Source organism: Cervus elaphus, chromosome 6, assembly GCF_910594005.1.
Source record: "Cervus elaphus chromosome 6, mCerEla1.1, whole genome shotgun sequence".
NCBI lineage: Eukaryota > Metazoa > Chordata > Mammalia > Artiodactyla > Cervidae > Cervus > Cervus elaphus.
This window is the reverse complement of record NC_057820.1, coordinates 7,159,523-7,181,841: the sequence shown is the minus strand read 5'-3', so window position 1 is coordinate 7,181,841 and position 22,319 is coordinate 7,159,523. Positions and strand designations below refer to the sequence as shown.

The 22,319-nt window shown below is 38.2% G+C and overlaps 1 protein-coding gene across 6 annotated transcripts in view; it reads left to right on the top strand.

Moving 5' to 3' along the window:
- Positions 1 to 15,509, top strand: part of CPEB2 (cytoplasmic polyadenylation element binding protein 2) — a 73,161-nt gene extending 57,652 nt beyond the window's left edge. For all 6 annotated transcript variants that reach the window (XM_043906173.1, XM_043906172.1, XM_043906171.1 and 3 more), the window contains 4 exons: positions 3,821 to 3,939; positions 4,206 to 4,320; positions 6,215 to 6,396; positions 11,524 to 15,509. In XM_043906173.1, the coding sequence (XP_043762108.1) occupies positions 3,821 to 3,939; positions 4,206 to 4,320; positions 6,215 to 6,396; positions 11,524 to 11,751 (644 nt within the window). In that variant the 3' untranslated portion in view covers positions 11,752 to 15,509. The remainder of the gene's footprint in view (positions 1 to 3,820; positions 3,940 to 4,205; positions 4,321 to 6,214; positions 6,397 to 11,523) is intronic.
- The last annotated feature ends 6,810 nt before the right edge of the window (positions 15,510 to 22,319 follow it).

Here is a 22,319-nt window from a genome sequence, read left to right as displayed (position 1 = left end):
AAGAGGCATCACAAATGGAGCTAACATTCCTTTGAGCAAAGTGATGCCACCATCAGTGGGCAGAGGATGAATCACCTGCCTAGAGTGAGCAGGGGGAGAGAATTTAGCCTGAATCCAGCCACTCATGGCAGATCCTCGTAGGTGAATAAAAGAAAGGGGGAGATTGAAAGACTTTACTTTGAATATCATTCAAATGTAATTTTAGAAATGAAAAAGTACACCATTATTCTCATGGCTGAATGGATTTTTCAAGCCTGGGAAAAGATTCCAGTAGATCTGTTGAATAAGCTGATTTTGACTTTGGGTTAGGAAACACGTCAGAGTCACTGGCATCCAAAAACCAGCTCAGGGTTTCTGGTGATGAATTGTTCAGGCATCTCTCCTTTATCATTGAGAATTACAGAACTCCCGTGAGTGGCTGAGGTCGTTTTTTAGAGAAATGGAATAATGCAGTGATTTTTAGATATGTGATTTATATATATGTATATAAGGTGTGTATATATATATATACACACCCTAAACCCTGGGAGTTAGTGATGGACAGGGAGGCCTGGCATGCTGCAGTCCATGGGGTCGCAAAGAGTCAGACACGACTGAGCGACTGAACTGAACTGAACCTTTAAATCTTATGGAATCCTTGATAATATACATGTTTCAATGCTGTTCTCTCAGAAACAGATTGCCAGTCCAGCCCAGGTTGGATGCATGAGACAAGTGCTCGGGGCTGGTGCACTGGGATGACCCAGAGGGATGCGATGGGGAGGGAGGTGGGAGGAGGGTTCAGGACGGGGAACACATGTAAATCCATGGCTGATTCATGTCAATGTATGGCAAAAACCACTACAATATTGTAAAGTAATTAGCCTCCAACTAATAAAAATAAACGAAAAAAATAAAATAAAATTCAAGAGATTACCAGGAAAAAAAGGGAAAAAGAAATCTTATGGAATCCTTCGAGCCTGGATCTCAGGCAGCTTTTAGAATCTACTTCTAGCTATGGACCTCTCTCCATGTACTCTAAATTTTCACATGATTTTGGACTTTGCTGGACCGGGAGGTCTTGCATCCTTGGTTTAGAGAGAAAGCTAGCTTCGCGTATTGATGTAGAAGTTCCTTTCTTAGCTTGGTTTTAATCTGTTCACAGTGTTATGATCTTGCCTTTTATAGTTTATTTTACCAAATGTTCAATAAAAATGCCTGTTAGTTCTGGATGTTTCTGCCTAAATTACCATCATCCTTTGTCTGGACTATGTCAGACATATGACTTAGTCTGTCCACATCTCTGGATATCCCCAATGTTTCTCCCACAACACAGCTAGAGTTATATCTATTAATGTCAGAACCTATTAATGTCAAATTTTTCCAGTAATCTGTCAGACTGTGTCTTTACTCACCTTTGTATCCTCAGTAATTCATGGATTGAAAGTTGCCTAATAAGAAATATAAACAACTAGAAATACTGTAGGATGGTTTATCCTTTGACCTGAAGTAGGTAGAAGAAAGCTTCACTGTGAAAATTTGAACTAAATCTAAAGGAGACTATGCAATTTATATAGATGAAAAAGTTGTTCAGTAGAGTTACAAGCAGGAATTGAAGTACAAGTTTAGAAAGGTACTGGAATTAGTTTCTGTCAAGACACATACACATTTTCTGCATGGACTTCTTGTTCAGATAAAGGGGTGGATTTAAGCCTAGTGAGATAGGTTGACACTGATTTCATGAAACAGAAAAGCTGTTGTCATTGTTGCTATCGCAGTTATTGTAGTTTTGTGATGGTTGTTATTTTCTCAAACTGAAAATAAGAAGAAAAAAAAATCAGCAGTGGCAAATCATAGTATTTTGGTACAGTTACAGTTGATTGTACCCATTGCCAAAGACCAGTGTTCCTAAACCTTGCATGTTCATGCATTTTTGTCATTGCTGGAATTCATCATTCCGTGGTTTGGGAAACACTGGTGTGGAAACATCCAGTTGATGAAGTTGCCTTGTAATTGAGGTAGTGACTTGAGCCCTTGAATGCTGAACCACACTTACACACACCTGTCCTTTGAAGTGAATAAGGTTCACCTTGTGTAAACGTTGTTGTTCGCCAAGTCATGGGGGACTGTTTGCAACTCCATGGATTGAATGTAAACATTAGTTTGCACTAATAAATTCTAAAGAACATGTTAGGTGGTATTTTTGGCGAGACTATTTTAATATTTAGTGGCTTGCCTTAGCTAGATCAAAATTTACCTGCCATATTGCTTAATTAATTTTTGTGATACAAATGTTTCTTTCCTAATCATAAAAATTATTTTGCAATTTAAAATATTAATATAAAAACTAGCATCATAAAACATAACATTAAAATTTAATTTAAAATTCTATTTTAGTAAATTGATCTTATACCCCTCCATTATTACAAAACAGTTATAGCTCTCAGAACCATAGCTTGTATCAAAAGTAATGCCTTCACATATAGAAAGCCAGTCTTTATTTTATCATTTTTTCAAGCCTATTTAAGTTATTTCTAGCAATTATAAAAGTCTAAGATATGATCTTAGATAATCTTACATAATCATACATATGGAAGTTTCTATTTGTGTAGAAATAGAAATGGTTTGATTGCTTATTTGTGCAATCAGATATAGTAATTTTATTAAAATGAAGTATTTCTTTTGTGTATCATATCAGATCTTTGTGGCACTAAAAGTGATTATTAGCAATAAGCTGTGTTTTTTTGACTTCTGGTAAGACATGACCTCACTCTTCCTGTTGTTTAATGGAACAGACCTGGATGGCCTGTTTGATGGCATTTTCATACTGGGGCTAGATTTCATTGCTCTAAATTTGTTTGCATAGAAATCTTGTCAAGGGAAAGGGGTCACTTACAGTTATCTGCTACTGGGAATAATCACAAAATAGTAAACTTGTAAATTTTGATGCCTTCTTTTTATAATGAAGTCTGTTCTGCCTGCTGGATACATAATATTTGATTAAAGATTGACAACTGGTTGTCACAAGGAAAGGAGGAAGGGCATATTTCCAAAAAAGCATAGGAATCTAAGCAAGAACTTGACTGCAAAGTGCAAACCCAGTCTCCAGACTGTTTGGAAAAAGTGTTCTGCTGCTCAGCCACTTTGAGACTTGATTTAAAAGTCTGACCCATCCTGAAGGAATCTGTTTCATTCCAGCCTCCCTAAGGGAGTTTTCTTAGTATCATTTAGAAGTGGTCAGGTTGACTGTGGAATTTTCCTCTACTTACAGGAATTCCAGGGCCTTTCCACGTGTGCTCCTTCCACCTGCCCAAAAGTATGCTGTAGAACTTGTCTTTCCCTGAGGGCACATGAAAAAAATTGTAGCTTCTGCTGGGCTCAACCGGTTAATCCAGCCAAATTCTTTAAGGAGACAGTATCATGGGAGACCTTAGAGCAGATCTAGGTTTGAAATTAATCAGCCAACTACTTGCTTATGTGACTTTGGGCAAGTGATTCAACCACTTGACACCTCAGGGTTTGTTTTGTTTTTCTTTTTCTTTTTTTCTGTAAATTGGGAATAATGTTTGATAGATTTACCCTGAGAATCAAATATTTATGTGAAGCTCTTAGTACAGTATCAGATACTAAATGCTCTATACAAAATAGTTAATTTACTGAGTATTTGTATTGTGTATATTCTATAGGATGTTGTGTTCTCCGATAGAAACATGATGATTGTAGTCCTATTTGATAGTTCATTTTTTATCTACTTCAAAGGCATGTGTTTTTTAAACATTACTGAAGTTTGGGATGAAATCACTGACCTTGACTTACTGCCTCATTTTCATGGCTGTTACAGGCTATGCATTCCTTCTCTTTCAAGAAGAGAGCTCTGTTCAGGCACTGATTGATGCTTGTATTGAAGAGGATGGAAAACTCTATCTGTGTGTTTCCAGCCCAACCATCAAGGACAAACCTGTAAGTAAATGCTACTCGAACTTGAAGCTACAGATGAAAGTTTTTCAAAAACTGTTTTGAAATGATTATTAGTGAAAAAACTACTGCGTTAAGAGCTCAGTTTTTAAAAGTTCATATAACTTACAGTATCTAGATTAAAATATTAACAATTTGTTTCCAAAACCATCTATCCAAAATTCTGAATTATGAAAGCACCACAATTGGCAGAAAGCTCATCAGCTATTAAAGAAGCGAGACCTAAGGCCGTAATGTCATCTTCTTCACAGGTTCAGATCCGTCCTTGGAATTTGAGTGATAGTGATTTTGTGATGGATGGTTCTCAGCCTTTGGATCCTCGAAAAACAATTTTTGTTGGAGGTGTTCCTAGGCCATTACGGGCTGGTAAGTAGAATGTTAACAAATTTTGTTTTTTTACAAAAATCATTTAAACATGAATTGATTCAGTAAACATGGGGCACCTAGTGTGTACATGTCACCACTGGATCAGCGAAGGGCAGATTCTCCGCCAACAGCTGCTGCTACAGAAGTGAGACAAATTCTAAAAACTGCTCTTGAGACCATTAAGGAACTGGAGAATAGTACAACCATCTATCAATATGTATAGCTAACTCCAGATAGACTCTATAAGGAGAATCCACTCAGGCCTTTAAGTCTGCTTAAATGTAACTCTCAAAGATGTGAGAATTTGGGGTCTGTTTATTTGATGCAGGTTGATTCTGATATCTGAAAGACACTTTAGATAATTGAATGATAAACTTCTGTTCATCGGGCATCAGAATCCAGAGATCTACCAGAAGATGTCATATGGTACATAATTACAGACATAAATGCCCACAGTACAAGCAGGTTTTATGATACTGTGCACCCTTGTGAAGTGTGTTAGCTCCTTGCATCACTGAGAACACCCTCTTCCAGCATGGGAAGTGCATGTTAAAGGACTATTCACACGTGTAAATACTTACAGGTATACCTACTACAAAGAAGCACTGCAGGAAACAGAAGGGCATAAAGCAAGGAAATGTGATGTAGCCTAATATTTTCAAAATACTTGTATTTGAGCTGACATATGAAGATTGAACAGAAGGAGATTGTGTGGAGTGTGTTTCAGACAAAGGGGTCAGCATACTCAAAGATGTTTGGTGGAGGGAGGCCGAGTGCATCAGAGGGACTGAGGGGAGCCCAGAGTCACCATTTGCGGTATAAGGAATGAAGGGAGAGACAGAAGACACTGAAAAAGTAAAAGCAGTCTGATCATAAAAGTCTAACAGCTAATTTTGATATTTATCCTCAGAGTAGTGGGAGACAAATGAAGAGTTTTTAAGTAAAGGTGAGAGACATATCATATTTGCGTTTTTGAAAGACTAGTTTAGCTGATGACTTGTGGAGGGGAGAGTCGAGTTGAGAGTAGATATAGGTGGACCAATTCAGGAACCTGTTATTACAGTCCAGGAGACAGTTAGCAGTGGCTTGGATTAGTGCTGGTGGTGGTAGAGGAGCCAAGTGAACAAGTGTTACAGGTATTTATGAAGTAGACGCAGAGGCTCAATCTCAGTTTTCAGTCTTAAGCTACTAGGTAGACAGTGGTACCATTACCGAGAAGATCAAGAACACTGGAGTAGGTTGGAAGAAGATTGTGGTTTTGAAGACTAGTTTGTGCCTCCATTAAGAGTTCCAAAGAAGAAATTTCAGTTTAGCCATTGGTATCTGCTATATCTTCAAGAGAATCACTCTTGGTGCTGTTTCGAAAATAAACTGGGGAGTGGGAGGAGCACGGATCAGAAACGAAGTGATAAAGCTATTGCCATGATCTGATAAAAAATAACAATACCTTGAAACAGGATGTTAGTCATGGAGGGAGAATGGTTGGATTCTAGATATGTCTGAAAATCAAGTTCATGGGTTTGCATGCACTGTGGGAAACAGAAAAAAACAAGAAGGATGAAGCCAAGCTTCTTGAGTTGGCAACTTCATCTTTTCCATCACTTACTGAGTCAGTGAAAACACACGGGGGCATGCTTAGACAGATAGCGAAAGGTCAAGAGCACCATGTAGAACACAGTGTGTGCTACAGTGTCTGTTAAATATCAGTATGACTGGTCCAGTGGACAGCTGAGTGTTCCACTTCTGTGGTGAGAGCAGATGGGCCCTAGTGTACAAGACAGAGGACTGGATCTAGAAGAGAGCATTATCCTATTGACTTTCACTTAAAAACATACTTTAACTGTTGATTCACTGTGTTCTCTCCATTTGATGTGCACTTCTTTTCGTTTTCCAGTGGAGCTTGCTATGATCATGGACCGGCTGTATGGTGGTGTGTGTTATGCAGGGATTGATACAGATCCAGAGCTGAAATATCCAAAAGGTGCTGGTCGAGTTGCTTTCTCCAATCAGCAGAGCTACATTGCTGCCATCAGTGCTCGGTTCGTTCAGCTTCAGCACGGTGATATTGATAAACGCGTAAGTTGCATATTGGAAAACCATTCAAGTCCTGTAATAAACTGCTGATCCAAAGCTTACTGGGCTTCCCTGGTAACTTAGATGGTAAAGAATCTGCCTGCAGTGCAGGAGACCTGGGTTCAATCCCTGGGTCAGGAAGATCACATGGAGAAGGGACTGGCAACCCACTCCAGTATTCTTGCCTGGAGATTTCCATGGACAGAGGAGCCTGGCAACTACAGTTCATAGGGTCACAAAGAGTCGGACACAACTAAGTGACCAACACTTGCACTTTCACACTTTCCAAAGCTTGCTCTCCTACAGAGTTAATAATGCAATTCAAAAACTGAGTGCTTATTTTTATACTCCTTTAGCTGTTAAAGAGTATTATATCAAAAGATCCCTGAATTGTGAAATTCTTGACCAGACATTAAACTTTAGGTATGATACACAGAATTTAAATATCATTTTAAAGCTATTTCAGAAAATATATCAGCCAACAGGTGTCTTAATATCTTTCTAACTGTGGAGGCAGAGCTTGTACTCTGGGGCCAGGCTCCCTGGGATCCCATTTCCACCCTGTGCTCAGTAACCCTGGGCAAATGAACCTTCTTCACACCTCTTATTCTTCACGCACAAGATGGAAAACAATAATAGTATCTCTTTGACAGTTATTTTGAGGAATAAATGAATTCACATCTGTAGAAGCACTCAGAACAGAGATAGGCACTAGTGTTAGATGTTACTTACTTTTCATTTTTCATAAAATCTAAAATAAAACCCATTGTGTGTATTTCCCTAAATATATGCAATAACAAATGTAAATATCTAAATAAGCCAAGTATACAAATAAACTAAATACACAGATGATTGTCTGAACTTTAAACATTTACTCTCTAGTAGCACTGCTAGGTCATCATAGTAAAAATTTTCAGGAAGTCCTATGGATTATAAATGAAAGCCCCCCTACTGAATAATTTCTAATACTTATTACCAACCATTTAAAATAGGAAAAAGAAGTGAACAAAACTCAATTGATTATTTTCAAATCTATTTCATGCTATAAAATTGTGGGTACTTCCTGAATAATCATGTTTACTTTTGTAGTACAGATGAGATACACTAAAAACATGAGGTAAATTAACTTTCTTATATCCATTATAGTAGATATAACTTGAGTGGGTTCTTGTTTACCCAGTGTAAGTTTCTTGAAGCTTATTCTCTGGGGCTGTTTGCAAATTAAAAGACTATTTTAGGGGCAGAGGAGCTGGTTAATTAATACCTGTTGACTAGACCATAGACTCTAGGAGTAGTCACAATTTAATTATGAAGCCATGCCATTTAGGAGCAAAGTACAGCATCAGTTTAGTTCACATATACAAAGTGGCATGCTTGTTTGCCATTGTTACTTAAAATATTGCCCCAAAAAAGAAAGAAAAAAAAATAAGTATCTAAGAAACAGAGCTCTGCTTTTATCCAGGCATGCTATGAAAAATTTTTTTAACTGATTTGAACCTTAGAGTCTCTCTCATCCATTGGTTTTCAACCTCCACTGCACAGTAAAGTTGCCTGGGAATGAGGACAGCCTCGACGTCTGGGTCCCAGCCTGTGGAGGGTCTGTGGTAACTGTCTGGGATGCACCCAGGGCAGGAGTGATGTGTAAAGCCTCTGGGTGATTCTAAGGCTCAGCTGTGCTTTATGCTACTCATCTAGTCAACTGTGCTTTAGACCACCAAGCTAGTCTCAGCTGATCTCACTTGCTTTTTCAGACAAGTGAGAGGGTTTAATATACAGAAGCAGAGGAAAACAATTATTGTACTATCATACCTCATACCTCTTTGTTTCCAAAATGATAGTGGAGGACAAAATTATTTAGGGCAGAGTATTGATTCTTAAAGAGAAACCTCGATGCAAAGCAAGTGAATTGAGAAACTCTTCTTAAAAAGGCCTTGAACTACTGAGAGAAATGTTTGCTTTTTAAAGATATGTGCTACTAAGGTATTGATATGCCTTCAACTTTATTGGAAAGAATTTGAGCCTTAAATATTTTATAAGTCATTATACAAAAAAATTAAATTACTAATCTTTATACCTTTCATCTCACTAATTGAACCATAAAATCAGATTACATTTAAATTTATCTGAAATGCAAATATAGTATATTTATTTGGAGGGAATTAAAATTGTTTATTCACTGCATTTTTTAGGCTCATGAATACTTTGAAATTTAGTTTCATTTTCCCAATAGCTGTGAAGAACAGTCACCACAAATGTATAAATCATTTTTATTTATTATATTTTATTCAATGGGTAGTATAATTCACTCTGGCGTCTGGTAGTCACTGAAATGAATTGTGTTACACTTCAGCTTGGCTAGTTATTAGTTACTTTGTTAGTTATGAACCCAGGTGATGGTGTGTCACAGTGCCTCTGTGGTGGAAAAGGGAAGACATTCTAATAAAAAATAAGAAGAATGAAGAATCATTGAAACTCCTTTTCACACATTCAAGCATTGATAGAGATTATGAATCACAAATAGGTTTTGATCATATTCTAAAATCATAGATTTGAAATCCATTTTTTCATCTTTGTAGGTTTTAAATTAAGTAGATTTGTTGTTTGTCTTTCACTCACTGAGTCTTAATCCAATTCGTTGTGACCCCATGGACTGTAGCTCGCCAGATTAGCTGTATAAAATAACATCTAGAATTTAAAAATACAGATAATTGAAATAATTGTTTTACATTGTCACCCAGTATTTTATTAAGTATTATGAAAATTAAATAAACAGCAGAGACACTGTGCTTAAAATCTTATGGTGATAAAGGCAAGACCAAAAAAAAAAAAAACACACACAAGAGAGAAACCCAGAAAAAATATTTTAAGTGTGTATCTACGAAGACATTCATGTAGTTTCAGCTTTGTGTTATATGTGCCGCCAGATAGTACTGAACATTGAGCAAATGCAGGTGATCCTTTTGCTCACAGTTTATCCTACAGTGCAGTGAGACCCAGCAGTTCTCATAATGCCTTGATCTATTCTTTGGTTACAGTAATGCACTTCCTTAATTATAGTTACAGTGAGGTAATGAGTCAAAAATAATAGCCTGCCAATCAACATAGAATCTGTAAAGGAAAAAGGTAGAAGACAAAGATGGAGCATACAAATTTTAGAATTTGTGTCAAAGATCATTTTAAAAATCAAAAGCCAATGGAAAGAAAGAAAGATTAAAAATCCTTAACTGGCGAAGAGGACTTATAAGCTAGTTTTAAAAAAGAAAACACCAGCAGGAAAATATGCAAAAAATATAGACAGTTCAGGAAAGCAAAATGTCCGATATATATAAAGTATACAGTCTAGTGGCTCAAACGGTGAAGAATCTGCCTGCAGTGCAGGAGACCTGGGTTCAATCCCTGGGTTGGGAGGACCCCCTGGAGAAGGGAATGGCAACCCACTCCAGTATTCTTGCCTGGAGAATTCCATGAACAGAAGGGCCTGGTGGGCCACAGTTCATGGGGTCACAAAGAGTTGGACATGACTGAACAACTAACTTTCACTTTTTTTTTTTTCATGTTTTTCCTAACCCTAACCGTGAAATATTAGGTTAACCAGAAAGTTCCTTTGGGTTTTTCAAAAGATTGTACTGAAAATGTACTTTTTGACCAACACAATACAAATACAAACAAAAATGTTATTCCATTACTTTCCTATCAAATGTTTTACAGTTCTTTTCATCAGTCAACTAGGTGGTTTCCAGTTTGTTGTTGTTATTTTTGTTCAAAATAATGCTGAAAAAATACCCTTATATATTTATTTTCTATACACGTGCAAGTATTTTAGTAGAATACACTCAAAATAGAAATAATCAGGTCATTATTTTTTTACCTTGGGCAAACCAAGCCATTTAAACACTCAATTTTCTCTCCTCTCAGGAAATGCAAAGATCTTAGACTGCCTGGCACTATTCAGTCAGATAAAAGCAGTAACCTGTCATTCATAAAGTTCTCACAAGCCAGAAAGTAAGGCCATTACAGCTAATAGTGGCCAGTGCTAATTTACAGAGTATTTACCAGGTACCAAGCACTGTCTTACGTGCTTTTGCTTGCATCATCTAATCCTCACAACTCTAGGAAGCAGGGTCTAGTGCCTTTCTCATCTCACAGGTACGGAAAGTGAGGTCAAGAGGTTTAGCATCAAGAGCTGACTTAAGTCTGAGACCTTCTCCTGAGTCATGCTTTCACAGTGAGACTTTGACTTCTGTCTTACTAGTTCTCAGAAGTCTGGACATGCCCTTCATAGAATCATCCACAGCTCTGGTTTGTTGGCACCAGTTATTTTTGAGCAGGGCATCCTCTCACCTACAGGAGAGCAGCGTTGCCCGGACCAGGGGCTGTTACGGTTTTCCATCCCACTGGTGGGGCTGGGAAGAGAGAACAAAGGTGCAAGTGTATTTGTCTTCCATGCTCTGCTCATTTTGACTCACAGTTACCCTCATCTCTGAAAAGATCAACACACAGGTGTTTTAAAGATGTCAACTTCAAGAAAAGTGAGGGTGGAATGTTTTGTGAATCAATTAGGATTTTATAGTTTTTATAAATTATTTTTTGTCTTTGGGGAGTAAAGTTGTGTAAATAGTATGCAGTTAATAGTTGTCAGAAGAAATATATCAAAATACAATAAAATTACCACACTAAGTGCTTATTGAGTCACATGGTCAATTATGAACCTAAGACGTATAAAAAGATTACTGCAAGAACAAAATGATGTACTTTAACTACAAGGTGGTGAAGCTGGGCTTCCCTCATAGTTCAGTTGGTAAAAACTCTTCCTGCAATGCAGGAGACCTGGGTTCGATTCCTGGGTCAGGAAGATACTCTGGAGAAGGAAATGGCAACCCACTCCAGTATTCTTGCCTGGAGAATCCCATGGACAGAGGAGCCTGGCGGGCTACAGTCTATGGGATCTCAAGAGTCAGTCACGACTTTGCGATAAAACCACCATGGGAAGCTGTCACCCTAGGAAACTGCCGCCTCCTTTCAGCATTAGTGCCGCTCCATCTCTCTAGAGGACTGCATGAGCCTCTTAAATCGGTGCTGAAGTGGCGTCTGAAGCAGACCTGACGGGACTTGTCTCCCCTCCTTTTCCAGGTGGAGGTGAAGCCATACGTGCTGGATGACCAGATGTGTGATGAGTGCCAGGGCGCACGCTGCGGGGGGAAGTTTGCCCCCTTTTTCTGTGCCAATGTCACTTGCCTGCAGTACTACTGTGAGTTTTGCTGGGCAAACATCCACTCCCGTGCAGGACGCGAGTTCCATAAGCCATTGGTCAAGGAGGGTGCTGATCGCCCCCGGCAGATCCACTTCCGCTGGAACTAGGAGCAGCTGACCGGCCTCCGTTCAGCAAGGAGAGAAAGGGTGCATGTGGCTTCCTGTGTCTGAAGATATGACGTGCAGAAGAAATAAGTGCATTCTTCTGCTTTCACCCCAGCTATCAATACATGCATCTTTATCAGCAGCCAAAACACTACAGGCCTCTTGTTTTCACCAAAACCCTACATCTCAGGCTTACTGATTTTTGTGATATTTTCATGTTAAAATAAAATGTTCTTTTGTATTTTCTCCAAGTTATTTTTATATGTAAAGTTAAAGTTAGATATGAGAATGTTTTGCGTAGGGGCAAACAGTCTGCTGCTATATAGTGGGTGAAGCGTGCACTTATTTCTAAACGTGGGTTTTTAACTTTAAGATCTGCCCCAGTAATTTACCAAAGGTAGCAAAATAATAGTGAAGATGGAATATGTCTGCTACAAAGGCTTATTTTTATTGTTGCTATTTTCAGTGTATACATAAACTAAAAAATTAGGGTTGTTTTTTTGCTCTCCATTTTGACTTGCAAGAAATAATACCTCAAGATAATCTGATTTATTAGCTATTTTTAAACATTTTTAATCACAAGCTGTATTAGCTTTGCTGCTATATAGGTGTTATGTGTAAATGCCACCTATTAATACGGGATTGAAAACGTTAGAGACACACTGCATTGCAGATAAAATGCAGGCAGCACAATATGGCCTAAACTGCCATAGTTTTAGAATGTGAAAAAAAAAATGCATGTTTACTTACCTGTATACACCATATGCATGCACTAGAATTATTAACAAGAGGTGAGGTATTGCAAATGTTCAAAAAAGCTCTCTTGAACTAGGTAGCATGAACAAATTATAAAATTTGTTTAAAAAAAGCAAACTTGCATGCATTATTGTGACTTCAAGTTAAAAAACAATGTCCTACATGTGTACAATATGCAAATTAGTTTTAGATTAGAGAGTGCAGCCATTTTGTGATCTGGTCGGTAGTGGAATTCGATTTTATGCAGACTGGATGTAATATTTGTAATCCCTGTGCAATTTTGTGATGTGCGGTTCTAATTCATGTGCAGTGATATAGTATAGATAAAAGATTGAGGAAAAGAACAGTACTAGAATTTTAAAGAAAGTTGATTTTAGCCCCTTTGATAGTTCATGGTTAAGACATCCTTTATAAACCAAAGATGGCCAGCACACTGCTAACCGGTCACCAAATGTAAGGCCCACAGGAAGCCCATATTTAAACAAAGGAACTTTATCAAAGAATGCAAAACTATAATAAACCTAAGTAAAGTCAAAATGGAGATGGGGAAATATACAGATGGCTAGTTGCATAAAATTCAATTTTACCTTAAAGATAATGGTGAAATCTGGCTTAAACTTGCTTATGTGTTTGACCTATGTATATTGGGGTCTTCTGTCTAAACTGGGGTCACTGTTGCATGGAAATTGTTGTTCTTAATGGTTAAAAATTGCTTTTTTTAAATTTTGATGAAGGAATTTTGGTAATGACTTTGCTTGCAGTTTTTTTGAGAAAGTGGCATGGAAACATGCAATAGTTAGTTTCTCTTGGTACTGAACACTATTAGAATATCATTAGTGATGTTTTTTCTCTTTAGAGCATTTTTAAAGCAACTAGCCCCTATATTTTAATGTAAGAGCTACTCTGCAATCTAAGCAAAGCGTCCAGCAATGGTAGATGTTTTTAAAATGCTGAAATAAGATTCTTGACTCTAAAGAGAGAAAATTACAAGGGTGTTGCCTTATTGCAGCCCCTTGGGACAATCCTTCACATGAGCAAAGTGTTGATCTTAATATTGGTTGTCTATGGTGTGCTTTTTTGTACTGTAAAAATATGTGGTTCATGTCTAACTCTGCTGTTTTATTGTGGTTGTGGTTCAAGTTTTTAATGTTTAAAGTTGATGCTGTTTTCAGAAGAGCTTTTTACTAATTTATTTGTCGATGTTCCCTATTTGTTACTTAACCATGATCCTCCAGATTTTTGGAGTATTCTTTTCTAACCTTAACCCTGCCAACCTTGATCCATTTGACATTTGTTATGCACTATTTTTATATCTCTGTGAGAGATTTTTTCCAACAGTCAGCTATTTTATGGCACACTTTTTTTGACTGAAGACATCTCCTTTGCTATACCTCAATTTTTGGAATTTAGAAAAGAAATCAGTAGTTTTGCAATGTTAATTATTTAGATATTTAATTTCGCAGATTTTTTAACTTTATTTTCATAATTTCTGCTTAATGTTTAAAATTGAAGAGCCTTTTTGTGTATTAAATAATGAACACTAAAATAAATTATATGATGAAAATAATTGGAGATGTTGAAAATCAGTTTCCCTTCTTAAACAGAAATAAATATTGGAAATGAAGGGAAATGTAATAGAACACCCTTTTCGCCATGGGTAAAAATCACAGAAATGTATGGTTTGTTTTACCTTCATTTCTGTTACAATTAAAGCTTGTTAGTCTGATCTTTTACTGCTCCCCACCTCACCCCTACCTCTTTTTTTTTTTTTTCGTTTTACGTACTGCATTCTTATTTTCTGTTAAACACTGTATTGGAGTTTTTTTTTTTTTTTAATTTACAGATCATATTTATTTTACTATTTTTGTAGAAAATTATTAATTTTGATTGTATTTTTGTATTTTCAAAGCTTCTTCACTTGTGTTCCCTAAATGTTCATATTGCTGCCCAAAAGTATGACTGTGGAGGAAAAAAAAAAACTTTAAAAATCCACACTTTTTGTTAAGAAGGAAACATTTAACATTTATATATTTGTGTATGGAAGACACTTGACATTTTATCCCTGTTGCATCTGGCTGCACAGAGCCTCTCCTCAAAGATGCTACAAAACTTGAATATAACACATTTTGGAAGGCTGACTAACCTCGATTCTGTGTTGTGATGTGCAATACTGTTTCTAATGTTTGTATAAAAAAAAAATAACAGTGTAAACCTTTTTAATGCAAATTTATTTTTTTCATTGCATATTTTGCAGATTTTATCCACAGTGTCATTTTTTACTGTCAGAAAAGATACCCCTTTTGTCATTGCAACTATTTTTTAAATCCAGAAATCTTTGTACTGATGTAAATGATTGTAGTTATTTTGGATAGTGTTTTGCTAACAAAAGGAGAGACTTTTTTCATGCATATTTCTATTTTGTTTTTTTGGGTTTTATTTTATTTTAATAGTAGTAAAATATACTTGGAATAATTTTTCATATTCTTGTCATTAATATTATTTTGTATTTTTATGTGGAAATATATAATTTTATGACACTAATTGCTAAAGTTTATTTTATGTTGAATTATTTTTGGAGCTGAAATCTTTGTAATATTAAAGCAACTAGTTTCTAATTCCCAGTTTCTGTATAGAATCGCACAAGTGGTTTATGGAGTGTTTGGATTGTAATTATAAATGGTTCTTTGATATGCAAATTAATATTTTCAGTTGATTTTATTTTATATTCCTAATGAGGTGTTAAAGCCGTTTTTTATTTTTTTCTAAATAAAAAGAGAACCCATGCTTTTATGGACACTAGGTAAACGCCTTCAGCTTAAATTTTTTTGTTAAAATATTTTAGTTTATTTTATTGTTATCTTCCAGGTGTCTAAATCTCCAGTCTGTCTGTTGTACTGGTAATTTAACTCTGTAATGGAATAGTTTGCTGCCAACTATTTATATTAAGTAATTTTTAAATATTTGTAATATTGTTGACTGACTAATAAACTATTAAGTTATTGGCATAGTTGTGGAATCTTTACTCTTCAGTTCAAATCTATCAAAATACCCATCAACACCAGTAAAATCTTTTTCAGAGAGCTGAGTGACATGGCTGCTCTATATGGACTACAAAAGAACCTTGGAACTGGTTCAGCCCCAAAGACCTTTGGCCTCAGTTCTTCTCCTCACCTCCCCCTAAACCCCCACACACATACCATAGAAATTTTGGTATTATAGTCATCACCAGATAGTGCAACCACATCCAAATTGATGCTGCACTTAAAACTGAGAAACTTGACCATTTGCAAAATGCATAATTTCCATGACGCCTTCTCAGATACCATCTAGTTGAGAACCACTGTCATAAAATTTTCCTACTTATTTTCTGCACAGTCTGAGTTCTTCGGCCACCACCTTGTAGAGGGAGAAAGAAGGACAGATTCAGAATAAGTGGCATGGGATCGAGGTCCTCAGCCTAATGAGGGTTAGGACAGATCTCCTTTTGACTTGAACAGCATTGGCGTTCTACTTGAAAACTGATGTTCAGGCAGGGGGCCGGGGAAGGAAAGGATCCATTGCTTTTTAAAAAGTACTGAGTGCAACTGGTTTTTTTGTTTTACCTACAAAGACTTCCCTATAACTCAAACGGTAAAGAATCTGCCTGCCAGGCAGGAGACCAGGGTTTGATCCCTGGGTTGGAAAGTTCCTCTGGAGAAGGGAATGGCAATCCACTCCAGTATTCTTGCCTGGAGAATTCCACGGGCAGAGAAGCCTGGTGGGCTACAGTCCGTGGGATCACAAAGAGTTGGACAGGACTGAGCAACTAACACAGTCCACAAGGACACAGGTGTCCCAGAGAGGGTAAAACTACTTCTTCATATTCTACAAGACCTCACAGAAATGCCTTAACTGGGTTAATCCTGACACTGCAAGGAAACTGTGCCTCTTCATACGTAAGTGGCCTGTGCTGCCATTTTGCTGTTTAGAATTTTAGTTTCTCTTGTGAACCCAACAAGTTCCCTTCCACCGCAAAAGCAGAGAGCCTCCTCTCCATTCTGATCTACTTTTAAGACTTAGCAGGAATTTCTGAGCCTCTTATCTCTTTTCCCCACTGCTGACGTAAAGATCATTTATCTTTCTGTGCTCCCCTATCCTGTTACTTAAGAATAAACTTCGAATACCAGCTAAGGACTGGACACTAACCAGGTAGGATCCTTGGATGCCAGGCCTTGTAAGTTGAAAGGTTAATTCAAGCTCATCATAGTCAATGCACATCAATTGCTATAGGAAACAATTTCTGCTGAAACGACTTCTTCAGAATGGTTTTACTGGATTAAGAATTTCACTTAGGTGTTAGCATTTGACTTGAATTTTTGTATGACCAAAGAATTTAAAGAACTCAAAATTGAATGTAAACTATTTCTGAGAGAAATACTTGAAGATCTATTTCACCAAAAGGAAGAATTTCCAATTTGGAATTTCCAAAATGAGAAGAATGATGAAGGTGGTGAATATTCATAACAAGCTACTTTGAACCACACCTGAGCTTGTTAATAAGGTGACTTTTGGAAAGCAACTAAGGATGGGAAACCACCCAGTGATTAGAGGATTGGAACTTTCAGTCCCCTTCACCCCGCCTGCCCCCAACCTGGCCCACATCCAGGAAGGGGAATGGGACTGTGAGTTGAATCAATCGCCAGTGGACTGCAATTTAATCAATCGTGCCAAAGTAAGGAGGCCTCCATGAAAAAGCCAAAAGACAGGGTTTGGAGAGCTGTGAGCACCTTAGCAGTGAGCTCAGGGAAAGTAGCTGAGTCCGGAGAGAGCTTGGAAGCTCTTTCCCCCACCTTGCCCTGGGCGTCTCTGCCATCTGGCTCTTCCTAAGTTATATTATTTTATAATAAACTGGTAATTATTGAAACCCAAGGAGGAGTGGTTGGAACCTTCAGTCTGTAGCCACTGGGTCAGAACCACAGCTGACAGTCTGGACTTCGCCTGACGCGGAAGGAGGGGGACCGTCTTGTAAGTCCGAGCCTGACTTCATCTGGGGGTTCTGGCACTATCACCAGGGAGATAGTGTCCGAGCTGAGCTGAACTGTAGGGCATTCACATGGTGTCAAAGAATTGCTAGTGATGTGTTGGGGATAAAAAGTCCCCCGATGACTCAGCGGTAAAGAAGCCGCCTGCAATGCAGGAGACACAGGAGATTCCTGGTGGGGAAGATAAGGGCATGGCAACCCACTCCAGTATTCTTGCCTGAAGAATCACATGGACAGAGGAGCCTGGCGGGCTACAATTCTTGGGGTTACAAAGAGTGGGACATGACTGAAGTGATTTAGCATGCACACATACACACGTGTTGGAAAAAAACACATTGTCATTGATATCAAAGTCGTAACATGGGTGCTGGACACTGTTGTGGGTCTAATGTATAGTTAAGTCCTAAAGAGTCACTCAGTTGTATCTGACTCTCTGTGACCCCAAGGACTGTAGCCCAACAGGCTCCTCTGTCCATGGGATTTCCCAGGTGAGAATACTAGAGTGATTTGCCCTTTCCTTCTCAAAAGTCCTAAAGAATAGAGACGTAATCTAAAATAGCATCATTAAGAATAAAACTCAATTTAAACAAAGCCAAAACCTAGATGAACATTTGAAATGATAACAAAGGCCATGTTTGGGGTGAGGAAGATAGATTATAGATATTGATTAATTTATTGTAAACAAACTATTTTCAAATTGTAATATGAAATATGTATCTCTTTGAAAAGTCAAATACACAATTACCAGAATAAAACATTGGCCCACCACCTTTTCATCCCCACTTTTCATTCCTGAGAAGCAATGAATTTGAAGTGTTAACACTTTTACAGTATCATGCTATTTACCTCCTTCCAGCTAAGTAACGCACTTCCGCTCTTCTTTTTCAGCTTAAGACCTCGTTGGCTTCCTAAAATGACTGTACGTGGTTTGTTTCCAGACACACCCCCCGCATGTACCTAACATACACATCCAAACAGGCTGTTCATTTTGTGAATAATTCATCACACTGATGATTATCATTTCTGCATTTTTTCTGTAGCTTTTATACCTCACTTAAAAACTTATTTTTAAATGAGCAAGGAAACGCCATTTCCTTTAGTAGGACAAGAGTGAGAATTCCATAGGAAGAAATGCAAAATCAAAATCAGAAACAGATTCCATGGTACCTGAATCCCAGATCTATAGAATTTTTTTAAAAGCTGCCTTGTGAACTGTTAAGTACATATAGAAAATATTAAGCATCAATATGCATTATGAGTAATTTTAAAACTCAGAAAGAAAATTGTTAAAAGCAGGGACTTGGATATCTGTACAACAATGTTCACAGCGGCATCTCTCACAATAGTAAAAAGGTGGAAACAGCATAAGTGACCACTGACAAATGAACGGATAAACAGAATGTAATACCGACATACAATGAAGTATGATTCCAACTTACGAGGAAGGGAGGTCTGACACGTGCTACCATATGGGTGAACTTTGAAGGCAAGATACCAAGTGAAATAAGTGAAGTTGCTCAGTCGTGTCCGACTCTTTGTGACCCCATGGACCATAGCCTACCAGGATTCTCCATTCATGGGATCTTCCAGGCAAGAGTACTGGAGTGGGTTGCCTTTTCCATCTCCAGGGGATCTTCCCGACCCAGGGATCGAACCCAGGTTTCCCACATTTCGGGCAGACGCTTTACCATTTGAACCACTGTTCAATGTAGGCCAGTTGCAAAAGGTCACACTGTGATTTCATCATATGAGCTACCAAAAGTAGTCAGCTTCTGAGAGACAGAAAATGGAATGGAGATTGCCAGGATCTGAGGGAAAGGGGGTTAGTGCTTAATGGGGACAGAGCTTCAGTTTGACATAATGAAAAAATTCCAGAAATGGGTAGTGGTGATTGTACAATGATGTGAACATACCACTGAACCACACACTTAGTTCAGAAAGGTACATTTTATGTTATGTATATTCCACTACATTAAAAAAAAGAAGAGGAAGAAAATTGACAGTATCCAAATTGACAGGATCTTTCTTTGTCCCCTCAGTCATAACCACCCTTCCCATCCTCTCTGAAGCAACCACTTTTGCAGCCTTTTTATATTTCAGTATAGTTTATCACCCAAGCCTGAATTCCAAAATGACATCGCTTTTAAACTTTCAGTAAATGGAATTAAAACAATGCATGCATCTACTTTTTGCTCTCCATTATTTTGTGTCAGATCCATCTACGTTGTCTATAGCTAGAGTTCATTTTCATTGCTGGATAGCATTTTATCATATAAATATCTAACTGTTATTGATGGGCATTTAGTTATTTTCAGATTTTGGCTATTTCAAACAGTGCTGCTATAAATGTTATTGTATTTCATTATTATTGTTATTGTATGCATGCATGCCTCAGTTTCTACAGTATAATACCCAGGAGTGAATCACTTGGGTCAGAGGGATACAGGAGCTTCTACACGCTCAGGAATGTGATGTTTTTTAAAGTGGTTTTCCTGGCTTGTGCACTCATTAACAATGTATGGAAGCTTTGATTTTCCACATCCTAGTCCCTACAGGTTTGGTCCATCTTTATTGCCAATCTGTGGTAGTTTTCATCTCTTGGATTCCTAATGAGTTTGAGCAGGGCTGAGTAGTTGCAACAGAGGATGGTGCGGGTCTACCTAGTCATTTACAAAAGCAGGGTGAGAGAACACAGTCTTAGAGAACAAACTTCCTGTGTCCGCGGGCAGGGCGGCGGAGGGAAGGATGAGGAGAAGGGATGGCTGGGGAGTTTGGGATGGGCATGTACCACTGTTAGATTTAAAATGGATAACCAAACAAGGTCCTGCTATGTAGCACAGGGAGCCTTGCTCAGTGTTATGTGGCAGCCTGGCTGGGGGGGAGTTCAGGAGAATGGGGACATGTGGGACTGAGTCCCTTTGCTGTCCGCCTAAAACTATCACAACACTGTGAGTGAGCTATACTCCAATATAAAATAAAAAGTTAAGTAGAACAGGGCGCCAACCCCTAGACTGTGGGCAACATGTCTGCTCACTTTTATAACCAGCATCAGGTACCATGTCTGGCTCATTCAAAGGTACCTGCCACAGAAAATTATCTACACAGATGTACAGAACAGAATTTTGGACTCTGTGGGAGAAGGCGAGGATGGGATGTTTCGAGAGAACAACATCGAAACATGTATATTATCTAGGGTGAAACAGATCACCAGCCCAGGCTGGATGCATGAGACAAGTGCTCGGGGCTGGTGCACTGGGAAGACCCAGAGGGATGGGGTGGGGAGGGAGGTGGGAGGGGGGATGGGGATGGGGAATACATGTAAATCCATGGCTGATTCATGTCAATGTATGACAAAAACCACTACAATATTGTAAAGTAATTAGCCTCCAACTAATAAAACTAAATGAAAAAAAAAAAAAAAGGTACCTGCCACAGAAAATTATCTACAATTTTAATTTTCAAGGGTTGAATATATCCTTTAGACCTTTTATTTCTATTATTGTCAATCACGTGAAATGTTTGATTATAACCAGTAGTATGAGCCACTCAGTAAACATATTGAGAAACCCATTTAGCACTGATGAACTTGAGAAATTTCACACACAACATAGCCCCAAAGACCAGACAGGAACTGTTCTCGTATATGTCTTTTTTTGATCTCATCCTTTAAAGGAATATGTAATTATGTACAAGGTAAGCTGCCAAACGGAAACTTCTGTTAAGTAAAATGCATGCACCGTGCCAATTTACTTAATATTAGTCTTGACCATGTTAATGTTTTTAACCCTCCCTACCAGATGACAGGCTTCCCAGCTGACTCAGTGGTAAAGAATCTGCCTGCCAAGGTAGGAGACACAGGAGATGCAGTTTTGATCCCTAGGTAGGGAAGATCCCCTGGAGGAAAAAAAGACAACCTACTCTAGTATTCCTGCCAGGATAATCCCATGGACAGAGAAGCCTGGTGGGCTACAGTCCATGGGTTTGCAAAGAGACAGACATGACTGAGCAACTGTTCACACAGACAAACACCAGATGATGAATGATTCAAGATACATTGCCTTCCAGAAACAGGATCGTGCACCAGCCATGATGTGGCCAGATGTGGTTGCAAGTAGACCAGTACAGCTTAACCACCAGGACCGTCCTGCTGTATTCCATTGTCATCACCCAGATTTTCTCCTTTTCATATGTTATTTCACCACTTATGTTAATTTTTGCAGCAAGCACTAGCTTGTATTGTTTTGTTTCTCTTTTTCACATTGGTACTTATAAAGTTCACACGTTTTAAATATACAGCTGGACGAATTTGGGCAACTGTATACCATCACAATCACCATGACAACCAAACTACAGAACCGCTCCCTCTCTCTGCAATGTTCCTTGTGCCTATTACACGACACACGTCCTTCTTCTCACACCCCAGCCTCCAGCAACCACAGTTCTACTTTCTCTGACAATAGATTTGCTAAAATCTCATATAATCAAAATCACGCAGTACATAGCATTTTGTGTTTCCCTTTTTCACTTAGAGTTGTTTCTGAAATTTATCCCTGTGTTGTCCATAATAATATATCATCCTCCTCTTGTTTCAGATTACTATTCCATCCTACACAATTTGTTTGCCTGCTCATCAGCTGATGGACCTTTGGATTTCTTCCAGTTTTTGGCTAGAATGTTCACACATTTTTATGGGAATATATGAAAGAGATGGGAATACCCAACCACCTCACCTGCCTCTTGAGAAATCTGTATGCAGGTCAGGAAGCAAAAGTTAGAACTAAACATGGAACAACA